This window comes from Mya arenaria, chromosome 11 (assembly GCF_026914265.1).
Source record: "Mya arenaria isolate MELC-2E11 chromosome 11, ASM2691426v1".
NCBI lineage: Eukaryota > Metazoa > Mollusca > Bivalvia > Myida > Myidae > Mya > Mya arenaria.
The window spans coordinates 37,754,336-37,774,813 of NC_069132.1; the positions used below are offsets into that span (position 1 = coordinate 37,754,336).

Sequence of the window (20,478 nt, forward strand, 5' to 3'; positions counted from 1 at the left end):
AAAATGTGCTATATTACATTCCCAAAAGACATACATATTACAATTAACTACACGAAAGCTGTTGGGACATTATATCGGAAAGAACTTGATGTCCGTTGCATAATGCCAAGATTAATTTTAGCTAGGTACGCGACATTTCAATGAGCATTCAATATAAATTTACTTCTTAGTGGGTGATCCAAACAATCGGAAGAGCCATAATATGTTGGTTAAATCTTAAGTCCCGAAAAGCGAATAGCATGTTCTAAGTACCGATAAACTGCTAAACTGAGTCATGAATAAGATTTAACACAAACTAGTTCATATTTAAACCTGTTTAATCGGGCATTCTTGGTTGCTTATTTTGGTATTGCATCCCAAACCCTTTTATTTGTCATCTTACTAAATATATACTAGATAAGCATCTTAAATGTTGTTTTCTGTTCTAATATATTGAGGATCACATTATTAACTCAATTTGTCACATAAAATGATAATGGCACCTCGTGTTATAAAAGAAATTGATAATTTTTCTTAGCACCAAGGAGGAAAAAATGCTTCATATATTTTACAAAATGTAATGAATGGATGCAGTTGGGCTGGTTAAAGTGTGTGGAGGCCGTACATTGAATGGATACACTCGTGGTATGTTGTTTGTCTAAGGTTATATGCGACAAGTATTTCAGATGAACTTGTTTATATTAAAATATCTGAGAACATCATCATCTTTAACGTTAACAATCTAACCAACAATCTACCACTGGGTATACCTCCCAACAGTAATTGCAGAAGGACATGTGCTGGTTACAATGTTTACGATTACTTGCCCTTATGTTTGATCAACATACTCCATTTGACATCTTTTAAGTTACCGTTGTACAAAATCTGCAAAAAATGTTTGAAGCTTCAGGGCTGGAACGGTATCCGAAAGAAATTGCTCTTATGAGTAAAAACAGTGGTATTTGGAATTTTGTCCGATGTTCAATATGAGATTTGTCAAAAAAGATGATGTCACGCAGATTAGAAAGTGTTGTTATAATTGTAGTTAGTAATGTGTCTGGTTACAAAAATGCAAATATATCTCACAAAGTACCGGTATTCACACAAAGCCGCAAACAAATATTGATCGGGCAGTCCTGTCTTTTTTGTACAAAACAGTTTAATTTTGTATAGAGACATTTTCGTAAGAATGTAAATGCTTTTTGATCGAAAATCAACATTTACCATACAAGTTGCTCAACTCCTACACATGTTGCAACGGATGTATGTATTATGCTTGCAAAAGATTGAATTTCAAACCTATTGTTTTGAAACATTTATTGTTTGGTCCTTCAAACTAACGTTTGCATTGTGGAAGGCCCTTAAAGAATTGCAAAGGTAGCTATACCTATTCACGGGAAAACCCCCTGTAAACTGTAACAAAAACATCACTGTTCATGTCGAGATGATGTTCTGTAGTCGCAGTCGAGTCCGAGCATAGACCATTATGAACTTCAAGTATTCCACTTCACATTAGTAGTACAACAATTGTATTATGTTTTGTTTTAAAAACAACATGAAGGTGTGCTGATAATTTAAAGATCTGATGGACGGATGTGTTTATTTTAAACCTTTGCATGAACATACTCTTAATGTACATAATTTATATATATATATATATATATAATTTTATTATGATATATGGCCTCCGGCCCAATCATTTACATAAACATATATATATAAATCAATACAACAGGTATGACAGGTCATGAAAATCATGCAATTCAATATTCATTATTCATAACGTAATTTAGATATTATAGATTGGTTCTATTTTACAAACATATCAGTTTAAGTACATAGCCATATTTAACAATGTGCATCATTTCTTATAATTCAACACATATGAAGGTAATTTATACAAATACAAACAATTAACAGCACAATATGACACCATTATATGCACCATTAGTTAATTTAAAAGCTTCATGTGTAAGGTCATTAATATGATTTGGAAAACAAATTAATAGATAAAGAAAAACATATTGGTTCGGGATAATCATAGTGTAAGTGTATCATCGATATAACGTAATGTACATGCTGTTTATAATGCATCTTTTTTAAATATGTCATTTCTATTAAATGATTGAATTAAACTCAATCAACATAAGATACTGATCATAACATTCATCGCATACAATGCAACAATTACACTATTAGTGGTAGTTATAAATGTATTAGCGATCCCGGTTACCGACCTTTACATTCGAATCACATGTTACTATGTATTTCCGGCCTTTTATAATCAAGTGCGTTGGTCGAATGAAATATGTTTATGATGTGGGTAATCAATAACCATTTTCAATGTGTTCGCGTACACAATACTAGGAAAACTAAGTGAAGACGTCGTTTACTCAACAGGCGTTCGGCAATAAAAGTTCAGACTCTGCCCGTTTCAATATTTGTTAGAATAAGTACATTGTTAATACATGTCTCGAACCTTTAAACAACAATTAAAGGTGATTATAATTTGCGACGACTTCTGCATAAGGCGGTGGCTCCGCCATGTTGTTGCTGAGGGGAGAGCTCTGTACCATATTTCCGGTTTGAAGGGATAGCTCGTTAGAATAATTATATCTCCCTAGTTCATAAGGTGGTGGCTTCCCTATGCTGTTTCCCGCGTCAAAGATCGACTGCATATTAACGACTTGGTGGAATGACTCGCTAGAGTAATTTGCTCCCAATAGCTCATATGGTGGTGGATCCTGAAACGCTATGTCGTTTCTAACGACATTGCCTGAAATGACCTGAAGGGGGTGGAGAGGCAGGGCCCGGTTAGGCTGCTGACATACGGACGCTGTTTCCGTTTGGTCTGAAAAGCATCGTCAGAGAATCATATTAAAACTTCGCCCATACATTCAAATGTCCAGTGAGACAAGGCACTTTGAAAATTGTAGAAAAAAACAATCCAGGATTTCTACCAGATGAACATTCACATCATAAACATACATCACTAAGCAACGCAATAATTCACCTATCAACACATGTAAGGATACCTACGTTAAATCAATTTCTATATAAACTCCAAACATTAAACCATCTGTAAATGACAATTCTTTTCAAATGGACTGTTATCTTGAATTAAGGACTGTCAACCGCCGAGGGGACGGTTAAGGGGTTAAATCAACCTTAATCAACATTTTGGTACTCATTGTTCAGCGCCGTTATAGGTACAGTGTCTGTGCACTGTACCCTGAAAATAAACCAGTTGGTATTCGGTAGATAAACTACTTATTGAAGCATTTCAAACGGGATGTAGTGTCCAATCCATTCGCAAAAAAATATGAAATAGTTAGTTAGGTATTTGCATTTATTTGGTTGTGCTTGTCCCAGTAGTTATTTTCATTGTTTTCATAATATCGTCAACCATGTACTTTCAACTAATGCCACAGGAGTCTAAATTGATCTCATCCAAAACAATTATATTCTTGTACCAGACAAAATATTCATGTCTAGGAGTGTGTTCAACAAGATATGTTTGTTCAACAGTTATTAATTGTGAATATCATGCATTCTTTAAATGTCCTTAATTCGATATTATTCGTGGACAGTAATATTTGAATTGGTTTTCATCTATTATTGATTTAAGTGACTTCTACTCTTAAATGTCTACTGAAAATGATAATACAATATCAAAGTGAACAATCTATGTATACCATCTGTTAAACAATAATAATATGTAAGTCTTATGTTGCAACTATATACTATGTTGTCGTTTTTGGAGTTTTTGTGTACATTGGTGCGGTAGCAAGAGAAGAAACTAAAACAATCAACGAATCATACTGTGTGTTATGTAACTTGCTTTATATCAATATTATGAGCAGATTTCGATAGTATTACTCATTAGTTGTAGTTTACAGTTTTCCTCTTATTATCAATAGAATAGACTACGGCACAAAATGCTGTGATCAAAATCTGAAATAACCTTCATGTTTCAAACAGTACCATCATCAATTTGTACCGGTGCAAATGTACTCTTGTATTAACTGTTCGGAATGAAGTGACCATCAAAAGACACTCAATTCTCCGAAAACTGTTTTAATAGGTTCCAGTATGTGCTAACATGTATTCGGGAATCGGTTAAAACAAATAAAATGTATGTAGGACGAGTTTATATTAAATAGCACAACGATACTCAATCGGGTGGGATTATACTCACCGGTGTGTGCTTGTGTTCTACGTAACTTCTTCATACAGCATATACAACAGCAAATGAAGACGAATATAATGACCAGAAGCCCGCCGATGCCGCTTCCTATTTCAATGAACACAGGCCTAGTTCTAGGTGGGTTGAAGTTATAATATCTGAAAATAAATACAATAATGTCTAAGTCCCATCTGACACTTGGTGTCCCTTAAAATGGTATGAATATACTTGAATTGCTATTATTCTTCAGGGATATACAATTAATTTTCTAAACTTATAAAACAAAATTATACAAAGTCATCAATTAATTGCTTTTACATTTAGCAAACAATCATTAGAGTCGGTCAATCGACTTTAATGGGAAAGGGCCGTAATTGATGTTTGAAAAAACTCTAGACTAATATTTTCGCATTTCTTAGTGATATGAAAGTAAACGTTGTTACAGTTCACTGTTTCTATCTCACTGTCCTGTTTGTCTTCATCATATACAGTACTGCGTTAAAGCATCGCCATGCAATAAAATATAATTATGTCACAGTTTAGATTGTAACATAGTTATCTGAAATCCTTTACTGTCTGTCATTTCTTCGTTTCTATGCCTTTTCTAAAACTTCATATGTCAGTCTTCATTTCATCGCATCACCCCTCATTTAACTACCTGCATGCATTTCCTATAGTTAATTTACTGCACTGTGACCGTTTAACACCCGATTTGGTTCTTAGGCACTCACACACAAATCATATTATTCCATCTGATAGGCGCGACCTGTCCATTGTTCATGGACAATAAATGTTCTTATAATCAAATAGTCTGTGTTTCCAGCCCATATTACTAAAGATAACCCAGTAGAAGTCGTAACGAACTCTGGCAACATGTATACCGAGTTTCATTTGAATATCTTGAACGCTTTTTCATTTATGGCCAAAGTAGAAAAAAATGTTGCACAACAACACTGTTGATAACACTAAGGCTATGATAGTACCTCATTTGGACTGACACCAAATGTATGATTCTATCTAAACCTGGCCGACACCATGTCAATGACAAGTCCTTGTCTTATCGAACACCAAGGCAATAACAAAATTCCTTGTCTTGGCCGACACCATGGCAATGACAATTCCTTGTCTTGACCGACACGATGGCAATGGTAATATCTTGACTTGGCTAACACCATGGCAATGTCCGACACCATGGCAATGACAATACCTAGACTTGGCCAACACCATGGCAATGACAATTCCTTGTCCTGGTCGACACCATGTCAATGACAATACCTTGTCATGGCCGACACCATTGCAAATTACAATACCTCGGCTTGGCCGACACCATGACAATGACAATACCTTGACTTGGCCCACACCATGGCAATGACAATACCTCGACTTGGTCGACACAAAGGCAATGACAATACCTCGACTTGGCCGACACAAAGGCAATGGCCGACACCATGGCAGTGTCAATTCCTTGATTTGGCCAACACCATGGCAATGACAATACCTCGACTTGACCGACACCATATGGCAATACCTTGACTTGGCCCACACCATGGCAATGACAATACCTTGACTTGGCCGTCAACTTGTCAACGACATACCTTGATTTGGCCAGCACCATGGCAATGGGAATACCTTGACTTGGCCTACACCATAGCTATGACAATACTTTGAATAAAACTTTCATGCAAAAAGTTTAAATGTTTAAACAGGAGGTAGCCTCAATTCTGATTTCCTGTTATTCACTCAATTATTAAGGATTTCAGAGTTCGACTTATAATGGTATGCTATTTAATACAGAAACACTATATAATCAAGAATACTTTCTTTATCATTGACAGCGAGAACGCAGTTTATTTTAAATACCCTCGGAACAATATATATATTTTTTTAAAAAGAATCAAAAGGAAACAACCTCTCACAACATTTCCAAAAGCCTGGGAAGTCGTTGTCATAGCAACAACCTGCAGAGCACTTTACTCCATTCAATGATCCATCTTCGCACGTGCCATATGCGCTCACTGAAAGCAAAAACACGTTCTCCCTCATTACCAATGTTAGAAAAAAGGAATCATAGAATTTCCTCCATCTAATTTTGTATTAATAATATCTGTCATGTGTTCCCGTTCCGGATAGAAAAATCTGACCCGAGGGCACCTGCGTTGCCTGGTAACAAGGCTTGCCGAGTTACCGGCTACGCAGCGTGCCCGAGGGTCGGATTTTTCTATCCGGAACGGATACACATGATAGATATTTTTTCTATCATACCTTAATTATTTTGTTTGTGAAGAAACTGCATAAACAAAGCTCTTTTTTGTACATTTCACCAAAAAGTGCGTGTGATAATGTTTACTGACGTCATGACGCGCAGTAATTTTTATTCACTGTCAACGTCAATAAGTTCCTTCGATATCAAGTCTTCGAAGGGTTATTTCGTTTTGGTGTGAAGATATATTTTTGCAAAGTTAATGTTTATGAAACTCATCTATTGAAATCTCATAATTATGGTTACTTAAAGTATATAATAAAAGAAATAAAAAGTATAACGTCACAGCGCGTGACTCATCTTGGGGGATGCCAGATGGGATTTTCCAGCACGGCTGACGTCACCGGAAATGCCTATCCGGTGTGCTAGAATAATCTGTATATCAGAAATGTGTTGTTATTAGACAAAATATTTCCAATAAAAGATAGTACATGAATAGTGTATGTTTAAACTTATTTTAGATCGGTAGAACGGGTACCTCATAATTTTAACCATATTGATTAGTGGCAGAACCAAAACTGATATTGTAATGAAATACATGTATTAGCATGACGTAGCATGCAACGAAAAAGCTTGTTGACTTTTTTGTATGTTTTTGAGAGGGGAAATGGAAAGGGGTCAGAAGGGAGGCAAGTTAATGCCGCTTTGTGAATATTATGAATTTCCTGACTATATTGAACTGTCTTTGTGGAATTCATTTGAAATTATATAACGAAGTGCTATGGTTTTCTTTATATAATCCAAATGGTGTTTCAACAAAATAATTTGCAAGGTTACTTCAGCAGTGAGTGCAACCCAGTTCCAAATAAATAGCTAGTATCGAATATTACTATTTCCATTCGGGCTTTGCACAGAAAAAAATGAACTGTAAACACGTGGGCTTCTTTGAGGTTGGGACAAAACCGTTCCTACTATTTTTTTATTAATTGAATCCTTTCTTTTTCGAATAATGATATTTTGATTTGATAACGCTGCCTTAAAAAGGCCTAATAGATCAGCAAATTCTCCAAAAATAGAAATATTTATATGAAAAACTACAGAAACAAGAACAGAAGTTGAAAGTTTATACAAACACCCCGTTTAATGACACAGCGTCAATGCCAAAGACCATATAACACAAAACAAACATTCACAAACCAGAAACATGGAACAACATTGCAACACTCCACAAACAACGCACTACATATATAATATATAAAAAACTAGGGGTGTTTATCAAGGATTGTTAGGTACCGCGTTTGAACGGTCAATAAAATGTAAATTTACCGGGTATTTAGACAAGTTTGAGTGTACAACCTCACTCTTTTCCGAACAATCGCAAATATAATGAAAACATAAATGGTAAATCTTATCAAAGTATGTATGAACTTGAGGAAATTTAACAATAAAAGAAATAATAATAAACTCATCGGAAAACCCCATGTACTTTTATAATAAGGGACCCCAACTATATTTGCAGACGAACGAACACAAGTCATGTTCTTGCAGTTATAATAAAACATGACCCTTAAATAATGCAAATATTATTGGCATTGACTGCTCCTTCACCAAAACATAATAGATTTATTAAAATGTTCCTTCCTTTAATTTAAATATTATTATTTTTTCATTTAATTATCTTACCAAAATGGACCATCAACGCGATCCATATTGTAAAATATAAACAATCCACCATTTTGTTTAAACATTCACCAAACGATGTACATCGTATCTGTCATAACTTTCTGAATACTACCTGACTGTGAAATACCTTTTGCAGTCATTATAAAACCATTTGGAATAGAAACTTATTGTCCCATTTTATATAAATACAATAAGCGTAAATCGATTTAAGTATCTTATTTCATTTTTCGAAATGGTTCAATGAAATAAGTTTGCTCCAAAATAGTTTATCGCGATTATTTTGAAAATGAAGTTTCTTTACACTCTCAAAACCTTTTTAAATTGGAAATTTTGCGTAATTTATGAGAAATCAGAAGAGAAGTGTCCTTATATTGATTATGTTATAAGGTAAAAAGTAAAATGTACTGCAGGTTTAAATCAGTTTGTGTGCATAACCTCACTCTTTCCCCAAATACTCCGAATAAATTAAAAATGTAAATGGTAAATCGTATCAAAGTATGCATTTAATTGCGGAAACATTATAATAAAACAACAGTAATAATAAACTAATAGATAAACCCCAAGTACTTCTATGATAAGGGGTCCCAACTCTATCTGCAGACGAAGGAATACAATTCTGAGTTCTTGAAGTTATGATAAAGCATGACCTTTAAATAATGCAAATAATAATTGATTTCTCCTTCACCAAAACATGATAGATTGATAAAATGTTCCTTTATTTAATTTAAATCATATTATTTTTTCAATTAATTATCTTACTAAAAGGAACTATCAACGCGATCCCTATTGTAAAATATAAACAATCCATCATTTTGTTAAAACATTCACCAAACGCATGTACATCGTATCTGTCATAACTTCCTGAATACCACCTGACTGTGAACTATCTAATGCAGTCAATATAAAACATTTTAGAATAACAACTTATTGTCCCTTTTTAGGAAAATACAATAAGCGTTAGGCGATTTAAATTTCTTATTTCATTTTTCTAAATGGTTAGCTAAAATAAGATTGCTCCGTAATAGTTTATCGCGATCATTTGGAAAAAAATGTTTCTTTAAAATCTGCAAACCTTTTTATATTGGAAATATTGCGTAATTTATACGAAAGCAGAAAAGAAGTGTTCTTATAAAAACCCTTCTACTTCTTATGATAGCTGCAGTACGTTTTGATCTTTTATATACAGTCTTAAGTACATGTTGAAATGAGAATCATCCCTTAGCAATAAATTTTGTGTTGCATCTTTATCATTTTAAGGATTCAGGTCTAAATATTGACCTCTATGGCATGGAGGTGCAACATCCCTCTTTATGCGATAGAGATGCACCGCTTCTCATAAAGATATACCTTTATTTTATTATTTAGATCTTCACATCTAAAATAGAGATGCACCTATATTTTATTATTTAAATCTGCACTTCTTAATAATGAGATGCACCTCTAATTTATTATTTAGATCTGCTCTTTCTTATAAAGAGATGCACTTCTTCCTTGAGGAGAGATGAACCTCTATATTTAGAGGTGCACCTTTAGGTTATACATATCAACCAGTAGATGAGGACATTTGACCCAAATGGTACGTCATACTTTTAAGTTAATATTTTACTTCCCTCTGAGTCACAAATAAACTGAGGGAGTTTGTAAAATTTTTATACAACTGGTACGAATTAGTTAGGGTAGGTTGTATTGTTTAAGATAAATGTATTTTCGAATAGATTTCATGCGGAAGCGAAAACTATATAGCCATTATAAAGTTTGATTGAGATTCTGATTAACACTAAAGACATGTGAATCATCGCCAACGCCCTTTGCAAAGACTTACTAGGTATATTTATCGTCGGGTAATAAAATGATCCTACCAAATGATCCAAACGGACCAGGCCCCGATTTCTCGAAACTTCTTAAACTGCTTAGATTAGCAACGAGTTTAAACCCGTTATTCGGTTTAACTAAACCGCTTTGTTAAACCGAATTTCACGAAAGCGTTTAACAACCGGTTTAACTAATCGAGTACAACGCGATTATCTTTTTGGTAGTTTGGGTTAAAAGCATGGATACTCTTCAAATAGAGGTAAAGCTCGACCAAACATCATAAAACTGTCAAGTCGTCTGTTTACAACGATGGCGTCCTGCAATAAAATAGCGAAAAAAAGGTGTGCAAACTGGACGGACAAGGAAAAGGCAACGGCTATTGGTCTGATTGTGGAAGAGGAGGGCAGAGGACTGTTCTCAACGTTCCGTGGGGCCTCTCAAGGTGCACACGAGAAAAAACAAATGTGGGAGAACATCTGCCAACGCCTTAACGCGTACGTACATGCATCTTTTAATGACTATTTTTTCCATGTTGAAATTGGCTTAAAACTCTTGTTTTGTAAACAACCAATGCTACATATTTCGATCCAGTTAATCAATAATTTTAGGATAATAGTATGTTAAATCTCGAGGTACGATAACATGTATTTTTGGTCCAAGGGCAAACAGGATGAATCAAACTGGGTTTGTGTTTTAATTTCAGATCAGGACTTTGTGTCGAAAGAAGGTATGTGGAGGACATCAAAAGTATGTTCAAAAACAGTAAATCTCTCGGTATGTATAAATGTCAAGTTCTTTGAATAATGTCTCATTAAAGTCTTGAAAAAACGCTTGTTCAAACAAATATCATGAATGATTGAAAGATCATAACACAACTTCTGATTTAAACTGATGTAATTAATTATGTTATAACAACTGAAATCAGTCCGCTGTATGTTTGCACCACATGAATAATTATGTCTTTTTTCCAGTAAAAGGCAAATTAGATGCAGCGAAAAAAACAGGGAGTGGTGCTATCAAACTCTCACCAGCTGAAGAGGTCTTGGCAGACCACCTAAGGGATGTCAACCCGCGACAAATAGACGGCATCCCTGGGGGTGTTGAAACGTATGTTACAGGTATAGAACACCCTACTTCTTGAAAATAATTCAATAAAACATTTTAAGCTGCAGAACATATCTTCAACCATAACTGCAGCAATTAAACTGTTATATCTATTCAATCACCTTTTTCAGGATTTAAATGAGAAATACAATATCCCTCCTTTTTACAAAATGTATATGTTAGCATAACAAGTCATGTATTTGTACTAAACAACTATGTATTTAAAAAAAAAAACAAAAAAAAACATGTATTGCAGTTTCATCGGTGCCAGAAGTTAACATGCCTTATACTCCAACGGAGGATGTTACTGTTATGCCATTGGGTAAAATTGTACTTTATTCCTTTGTTCAACATACACCTTATCACATCTTATCCACGCAGAACATGCTTTAATATTTACAATCGATTTCAACATTAAATTGATTTTACATCTTATAACACATGCTTGTTTATACTGTACAATCAGCCATTTTGTACTCTTGTTGTACTGGTACCTACTTCTGAAGCTAATTATAAATATTTCACTGACAACGTGTACACAAATACTATATGCAGCAAATGAACAACGTAATATTCCAATTTTGCACACAATGACCAAGTATAGCACCCACAAAATTTCTCTTGCAGTGTTCTCTGTATCAGCTGTACTTGAAACTGCGTCACCTGACCAATCACAGCCACCAGTTTCTTGTCCTGGTACCAGTCAAGAATGTGACCCTGCAGAGGCTCTTGAGAACAGTTTTGTCTATGATTCCCCAAGTAACACGTGAGTTACATTTGAATCTTGAATATACTTTAATTGTTTATTAATGTAAATTTAGAGACAAAGGATTCTGATCATATCTTGTATGCATGCTCAGTCATTTAAATTAGAATTTCGGATGAACAAGCCCGGATTCTTTTACTATTGCATGAAATCATATTTATGAACAAGCCCTGCTATATAAAATTCAGAATTTGAGCAAGTCCGGAAGACATTTTACCAGTGCAGGGCTTGTAGGCTTGTGTTAACTGTGCATGCTTAATTGGTTTGACTGCATTTTGGGAGAGAAGCATAGTTTCACTGAAAGTGAGTTATTCTGTGGCAAGTGTTGAAGAGGGTATGTGTATCTGTTATCTTTATGTTAGTAATTGTAATAATTTTAAAAATATTTCAGGTATCAGATTGTCATGGACGGTGCAAGTGGAAGTACAGTCGAAAAAACAGACTTCCAGAAAGGTAACAAAATATACCTTTTAAACCTTTTGTTTGTTATGCAACAATAAATTGTTTGTTTGTAAAAAAGAAGTATTTTGGTATTAATAAGACTTTTAAATATATTTAATAAAGCCAGCATCTCTTTTATCAAAATAAAATAAGGAAAGACAATGAAATTCATGAGCTAAACAAAAAAAACCCTTCTTAAAAGAATAAATGAAGAATAAATGTGTTCAATTTGATTGCTAGACGCCAATATCTTGAAACTTCTTAAGTCTCTTATATTATAAACAGAACTAAGCTAATCACACTGTTTTTGTTGTTCGATAAGATGCATTATATTTAATTCTTAAAGAGTTTTAAGAAATTATGTAGAAATAACCTATATAATATCAGAATAAACCATTTTTCAAAATCCATTTTCAGTACGTTTGAAGGCTTATTGAAATAAGAGACTTAAGCTTGTTAAGCCTAAGATGTTTCGAGAAATTTGGGCCTGAATATTTGAATTAACAGTTGTACTCTATCCAATTTAGATATCATTTAATTTGGTAATTTAAGAAATATAAGAAAAAGTTGATTTGGCCATTTATGCATACAATTCAATTTTAAATATTAACTCACAATATAACATATCTCAAATATTCAGAAGCTGACAAATTTTGTATTTGTTTCAAATTTCTATTTGATATTTTGTTAAAAGGGTTCTGTCACTTATTTAAAAACGTACAAGCAAAAATTTGTATTAAATTTGTCTGATGCGAGAAATAGAAAGTTGACTAATCAGTACTTTGGTGAAACTACAACTTAAAATTAAGACTGCAATATCATAATTTGATGTGATGTCTTATGTAAAAGAAATGGAGAATGTTTGTTAAATTCAGTTTAAGATAGTATTTTATTTCACTTGTGTCAGAAAAAAACATATTTTCACACTGGTGAATTAAGTTACTATGAAAAGTATCATATACCTTTGTCATAACTTAAGGTATTAAGTGTGTCCCACATACAACAACAGAAGTTATAAAGAAGCTTGTCGTACATACATTTACATTTCGAAATTATTGTCGAAATGAATCTCATTACAAATATTTGCATTGTAGTAAGAAATAAGAAAGTAGCTCAAATCTGTAAGTTGCAACCATCTATGTTACAAATACATGGTTTTAATGGATTGTCACAATTATGGAATTTATTAAATATAAAAGATTATTTTATAGTTTAATTACATGTAGTAAGACCTATTTCAAAAACAATGTAAAGTAAAAAAAATACACATCATTAACTCATTTTCTGAATTGCTGTCATGTATCGGTGTGTGACTTTCATTTTCAAATAATGTTGGAAAAATTAATTTCTTTTTTTTAAATTAATTTACTTTTCCATATCAATTTTTTACGAAGACTTTCGTTAGTCATTCTAATTTTGATTGAGTGTTTTGCGTCTTCTTCTTAATCATAATCAATTCAATTATCTTAGATCTTATAAATAAACCTTACTCTTTGAGATTTGACACTTCTCAATTATATCTAACTTAATCTTTTGTAAATTTACTTTTGACAATAGTTATTTTTGAGTAGCACTTCATTAGCTTTTTATCACTTTTTTTCTCAGTGGTAACTACTACTCCTTGAAATAAGTATATATATATATATATATATATATATATATATCACATGGGCTTTTTGGGCATATTAATTACACTTAAAGTTGTTAATCAAAGTCATAGATTGAACTTAAATGACCTGATTAGCCTTGAATATTGGTATAAGAGATTAAGGTGAAGGTATTGATTTGAATGATTTTGAAATTTTATTTTGCTTAATTGCTTGTCAGAATAGAAACACTTCAGATTTAATTGAATTGATTTGTTCCATCTGGTCATTATAATCATCTTTTATGTGAAAACACAAATGCGAAAAAAATATTTTTTTGTTTAAAATGTTATGTGATTCACATTCAAACCCATTAAGTTATCATTTTATATATGTATAATTGAATGTAATGAGGAATACGAATCAAATTACTTAAAAAATGTATTGAATCTCTAATATCTTGTTGTTTATAACCAAAAGCCATATTTGATACCCAAGAAGAAATACACTTCTTTAAAAAATATCATCATGATTGAATGGTTAATGTCCCAAAATGGTTTAAATATAGACTAAAATAATCAGTGTTCAAATGTTTATTTCATTTTCTCATGTCATTTCTTAAACACTTTAAATGACTCATTATATCAAACATTCACAAACCATCCCAAGCTCTACAAGTATATGGTTTACACAATTTCTGAAAAATGTGTCATACTTTTTGAACATGAAACGCCTTCAACATGAAACAACATTCATGGCACAAATAGAGAACAAAAGAGTGTGTGATTTTTAAATAAAATTTTACATTTTGCAAAGACATTTATTTGCAAACCAGTTCAATTGGAAGAGGATCATAGTTTAATACCGGTAATTAAAGAATTACTTCAGATTTGAAAGAACCATGTGAAAACAGCACTTATAAATTTAAGAAAAAAATCATGAACATGTCTCTAAGTATTACAAAAAAACAACTGGTTTCTAGAGTATTTAGAGAATCATTTAAACAACAAAAATGAAATATGACACTACTGCTACTATGGGAGAACGCAGCTTTAAGACTTCAGAATTCTTTAACAATAATTACTGATAACAAGATTGAAACCAAGTATTATATAGCTAAAACCTACAAATATCAATTGACTAGGGAGTCCAAAAATATTTAAGTGATTAACTATTGTCTAATAAGTTAGAAAAATGCAACAGTGTTTTTTTTAAATTTTTCTTCCACATTAAAAATGATATCCTGCATAAGAACCATTGGTTTTGACATGCATTCATCCTTCAATATTTAATATTCATTAAACATAAATTTTAAGTGACACATCTTGAACAACTTACCAGGTAATGAATTTTTTTGAAAATATCAATTACTAGTAACAATATTGTAACAGTGTATTGAGTCGTTGAAAACTTTAAAAAGAAATCAATTGATTGGTAAATGCTAAAAGATTTTAGAGATCTACTATAGTCTCATAAGGTAGAAGTTCTGTTCATTCTGAATATTTTTTTCAAACTGAACAAATCCTCCATTAGAACCATTGTTTTATACATAGATTCTTCTTTTTGGGTATGTTTAAACACATGTATAAATTGTGGTACATATTTTTTGGGAGTTATAGTGCATCTTTAAGAAGTATAATATTTACAGTACATCTTAGGTGGAAGTCAAGAGTTCATCTTTTAGGCAAGCATATCCCAAATTCAAAAGTACTGCTCTGCTAGAATGTCTCTGTACAGCAGACCATTTCTTGTTCCTTCAAAGTTCAATTGGACCTCTGGCTGGTCATCATTAAAGTCATCATTTGAGTCCAAGGTGTCCCCATTACTCAATCCGAAATTGTGCAGAAACACACATGCCACTATGATTGTGCAACAAATCTCAGGCTCCACTCTAAGTCCATAAGACAGACAGGGAAACCTCCTCTTCAGGATCCCAAAGGACTGCTCAATCACCACATGCGTTCGTACTTGTGCTCTGTTGTACCTTTAAAAGTATATATGTTAAATAAAATAAGCCGTTTTCAACATGTGAATACAAATTGAAATGAACAATTTTAAGCATTTAGTTGATTATTACATTGCAATTGTTCACACACATTTGTAAAAATTTCCATATCAATAAGCAAAATGGTTTCACATTTAAATATAAATTTTCAAGACTATCCATATTTTACTACTTTTTCATGTCTAGAATTACTGAATTGGAGGCACTGTTGCCAAAATCAGCTCTGACATAATTTAATTTCTTATGACAAATGTCATAATGTGAAAGTGCAGCTCAAAGAGCATACCACTAACATACATGTTTGGAGAGTAGGTCTTAATTTAATTCAAGGGTTCTTGTCTAAACTAGATTGATATCTGTCAAGTTGAGATCATAAATAAAAAAAAAAGATGTGACATTTGATTCAAGTAAATATTACCTCTCCTGTTTTTGGCTTCTGGTTGCCAGGTATGGTGTCAACAGGTACGGCTTTGAGGGGTAGCCGCTGTCACCCAAAATATATCCATTCAAAGCACCTGAAAATGTGGAAACAAGATAATATTTGGAATGTTAAGATAATATTTGGAATGTTAAGAAAACACTGGAATTGCTCTTTCAGTTAAATAATAAGTTATTTTTACATAAAGAGGTTGAATCCCAGCCAAAATTCCTCAAGATGGCATATAAAAAGGAGATGGAACAGACATGTTTGTGTACATTATTTTTCAATGTACCAGCTTAAGTTTCCTTCCAAATAAAATATAACTATAATATAGTTATATTTTATTATATCTTCATTTCATTCTTTCATTCATTTTCATTATCAAGAAGTGAACTATTTAGAATGATATGTTGTGAACTACCGCACTGAAAAAATATGACTGATTCCCTAACTACAACACTTTCTATTAAAGCTGAACTCTTACAGATTTACCAGATTTACAACTTTTTTATGTTTTGTCTTAGAAGGAACTAATGTTTGCACAATTATCTGCAAACCAGTGATAAAAGACTACTGACAAAATAATAGATCGCTGATCTCATGTATCCATTCCAAAATTAAGGTTTTATGGCTTCTTAAACCATTTCTAACAATTAAAGAAAACGCATAATTTTTTTTTTAACTTCAATATAAAAATCTGCAATCTTATTTTATTTGTCACCCGTCTTATGTGACTGGTTTTATTTTAGCATAAATTGGCTCATTCCAAGTAAAAAAGAAGTTGTCACAACGTTCAATCTATGAGAGTGCAGCTTTACGGATAATAGTAAAATGTTTCACTCCGTTAAGGGGTGCTAACTGAAAAATAAAACGGACTGTTATATTCAAAATTAGGAACATTAAGTAGATATGTATACCTGACTCAAGTTGTTGGCAAAGTTCCGACTCTCTAAAAATCCTGGCATCATGGACACTTCCCGGCCATTTTGCAACAACATTCAAGAACCGAAAGCTCGAGTCACAAACCATCTACAAAATTCATAGATGAAAATTATGCTTTATAGATGGGAGTTAATTCTGCAAAGTTCTTTGAAGAATGATACATTGATGAATATCAAACAGCAAATTATAAACACAATGTGATATAAACTTTGTTAAATATGATTTGCAGTATTGAAGATTAAATATTGCAAGCACCTCCAATTGCATAATAACCAATGTAAATCTGGTATTATTGATAGTACATTGCATGTACGTCATAATTCCGGTCATTAGTTCCTGATTCATGTGTTATTTCATCTCCACATAAAAGTGTTTGATGTTTTTGAAACAGCTACGGTACTTTAGTAAGAATAATTATGAATTTTAGACTAACTACTTACTTGAACATTGATGGAGTGGTACCCTTTCCGATTAACATAATCCCCTTCATATTCCTGCGGAGCCTGAACCCTGATATGTGTCCCGTCGATAACTCCTATCACATTCGGGAACGCTGGAAAATGTAATTATATCCATCGGTTTGTTTATTTAAATCATGTCTTAACGATTAGAAAAATGGCTCTATGACACTTGGTTACCATTGGGTTAAGAAGATTTACGCTTTGTCTTTCTATTATGCGCCAATCAATTGTAATCGCCCTCCACCCCTGGGTTTGAACCCGGAATGCAGACGCATTTGGCAGTGATTTTATCCGGGACAAAACGTAAGAATTACTGCTATTACCCAAACCTGGGGGGGGGGGGGGGGGGCGTCGGACAGCACGCTGGAGAGATATTGGCACCAATGGTTGGATACAAGGAAGTTCAAGTGCGTTACCCTAGCTTTTTTTTCAAAGCCTTAGTTCTTATCCATGCTTGCTGTAAAGCACCGATGCAGGGAAGGGGTTACCGATACAAGGGGTACAACTTTCCTGGGTTAGACCAGTACTGAGTTGAGTACACCACTTTTCAAATTCAATGACATTTTTGTTTAGGAATGAATACAATACTGTATACTGTATACAATGTTTACATACAGTACCTGGTATAGGCTAGAAGAAATGAAAATAATTTGTTTCCGCCCCATCTAGTATGCCATTGTATTGTTTTCTGGCTAAAATGTATACCACAGTATTGACAAAATGAATAATTCATACCAAGGTCAATATTGTGACAGCTCGACTACTTCCGGAGCTATATCCGCTTGCATTTACCCATTCGATTTAACAGCAAGAAAATACATTGGCCGTCTCTAAGGTGACATACTACCTAGATAATTGACAAGTATAAAAATATAGATTTCAAATGAATACATGCCTGCTATTCGATAAAATTCTGCTTTGCATGCTGCCACATCCGATCTAAATCCTATGGTCCTGCTACCGATCTCGGCGAACAACTTGATGACACCTTTCACCGCCCGGCATACTGAAGAAGGCGAAATCCCATGGACAGCACCCACTACTATATAGTGGGTGCCTGTGGCCAAAAACTGCAGTGTAACAAGCACACTTAGAAGTGGCGGGAGTGGATTTGACCGACTCGTCGGCCGGACCATTGATTGGTACGCCCTGTCAACAAGCTGTATGATAGAGGGTGGCCGGAATCTGTACCGGTTGAAAACCTCTAATTCTGACATCACTTCCAGCGGGTTGGTTCGGTCCTGGAAAACTCGCGGAATCGGCAAACCAGCGATGCGGTTACGAATACGCCGAATTCGGCGTCTGATGTCGGCCATTTTTAATCCATCTATAACGCGTTTAAACCAACAATAAAGCAGGTTTAGCTAACGGGTTTAAGTCAATCGGATTAAGCGCGTTATTTGTTTCGAGAAATGCAACGGAATTACGGAATGGGTTTAAGCCAGTTACTAATCGGTTTTGGCTTAGTAAGAGGTTTAAGAAGTTTCGAGAAATCGGGGCCAGCGAATAAATAAATACACTGTTTAAGAAAACACCTTTAGGAATCACGGGATTATTACGGTGGGGGTAAAATTGGAAATGTTATCGCATAATTTGAATGCCGGGAGGATTTAAAAAAGATCCTAACCGTTTACGTTATTCCAAAATCTTTAACCTCACAATATGCATTGTACAGAACACGCTGTTCATAGGAGTGACACAGACGGGTTCCTTTATCAACAAGACAATTGATGCAAATTTATGATGAAATATATGCAATGACAATACTTTTATGAAAAACTACAGAAACAAGCTCAGTCAACTTTTTTTAATATAAACCCGTTAAATGGCACTGGGTAAACGCCAAAGTCATAGAACACAAAAACAAATTTTGAAAGGAAATCTGCTACGGCACAACGCCAGCCAGTCCAGCCAGATATCAGCAAAATGTACTGTGTAAAATTTGCTGTTGACATTATCATGAGACTGTAACACAACATCGCTATCATGGCAACACAAATAACCATACACGAAATAGAAATACAGCCTTAAATATTTTTATCGTTACATGAAACTAAACTCATACCATTGCCTACTAACGCAAGAAGTGTTCATGCAAATCGCCTGCCAAGCAATGTACCATGATAACATGCATGATGGCAACTGTTCACTCTCACTGAAAGTAATTAAACTGAAGACATCCCCAAACACAAATATAGGATGAAACGTTCTGGACCACAAATGCGCTCAAATACCTCTTTGGACTTGACTAATATGTACTGACAGATATTTTTATGATATGTTGTTTTCCCATATGCAATCCAACGTTAGAACCATTTCCTGGGCGCAAGCAATATGCAGCCCGAAGTTATCTAATGATTGGTTCATGACAAAGGCTTGTGTTCTATGGCAAATTTCATATTTGCAATGACGTTTGTATGAATACTTTATATTGTATATTTTTCAAGTGTTCTTATTATTATCCAAAACCATACTTGCACGAGGAAACTAACCGATACTCTGGTATAACTAAGCATATACATGATACAGAGATTTTCAATTATGATTATAATCTAGAACTGCTAAATGATTATATTAACGTTTTATGAAAATTATCATTCAATTTTTTGCAGTGCATAACTCTTTCATTTTTATTCATCTTATATATATACTTGGAAGCAAGGCAGCTTAATGTACATAATCGATATGTTTAAATGTTTTATATAACGATACCTAGGTGTTACTTATTTATTTGGCATATTTATTTTGTAATTTCGATTTTGTTTATATGTAAATTGTTTGTATTTATCGCTAATTTGTACAACAATACACAACATACCGCTTTCTGATAAATACATGTTGGTTGTGTTCTGTTACTGTGTTGCACCAATAATAAATGCATTCACATTCTGG

General features: G+C 33.6%; 2 protein-coding genes across 2 annotated transcripts; both read right to left on the minus strand.

Moving 5' to 3' along the window:
• Nucleotides 1-1,296: 1,296 nt before the first annotated feature.
• LOC128209598 (uncharacterized) lies at nucleotides 1,297-8,165 on the minus strand. The gene is made up of 4 exons (XM_052913695.1): nucleotides 8,049-8,165; nucleotides 6,075-6,180; nucleotides 4,178-4,323; nucleotides 1,297-2,830 (listed from the first exon to the last, which is right to left on the minus strand). The coding sequence occupies exons 1-4, from the start codon at nucleotides 8,098-8,100 to the stop codon at nucleotides 2,472-2,474; spliced, it is 663 nt and encodes a 220-aa protein (XP_052769655.1). The 5' UTR covers nucleotides 8,101-8,165; the 3' UTR covers nucleotides 1,297-2,471.
• Nucleotides 8,166-15,458: 7,293 nt separating this feature from the next.
• LOC128208512 (putative nuclease HARBI1) lies at nucleotides 15,459-18,902 on the minus strand. Its single transcript, XM_052912074.1, has 5 exons — nucleotides 18,482-18,902; nucleotides 17,566-17,678; nucleotides 17,101-17,212; nucleotides 16,181-16,277; nucleotides 15,459-15,741 (listed from the first exon to the last, which is right to left on the minus strand). Exons 1-5 carry the CDS (start codon nucleotides 18,900-18,902, stop codon nucleotides 15,459-15,461), a joined length of 1,026 nt encoding a protein of 341 aa, XP_052768034.1.
• Nucleotides 18,903-20,478: the final 1,576 nt, after the last annotated feature.

Coding starts and splice junctions, on each gene's coding strand:
- LOC128209598 (XM_052913695.1), bottom strand. CDS start 8,100: ATGGTGGATTGTTTATATTTTACAATATGGATCGCGTTGATGGTCCAT. Junction 6,181..8,048: donor CGCGTTGATGGTCCATTTTG/GTAAGATAATTA, acceptor TTTTGCTTTCAG/TGAGCGCATATGGCACGTGC. Junction 2,831..4,177: donor TAGAACACAAGCACACACCG/GTGAGTATAATC, acceptor GATGCTTTTCAG/ACCAAACGGAAACAGCGTCC.
- LOC128208512 (XM_052912074.1), bottom strand. CDS start 18,902: ATGGCCGACATCAGACGCCGAATTCGGCGTATTCGTAACCGCATCGCT. Junction 16,278..17,100: donor TTGCCAACAACTTGAGTCAG/GTATACATATCT, acceptor CCACATTTTCAG/GTGCTTTGAATGGATATATT. Junction 15,742..16,180: donor AGAAGCCAAAAACAGGAGAG/GTAATATTTACT, acceptor ATACTTTTAAAG/GTACAACAGAGCACAAGTAC.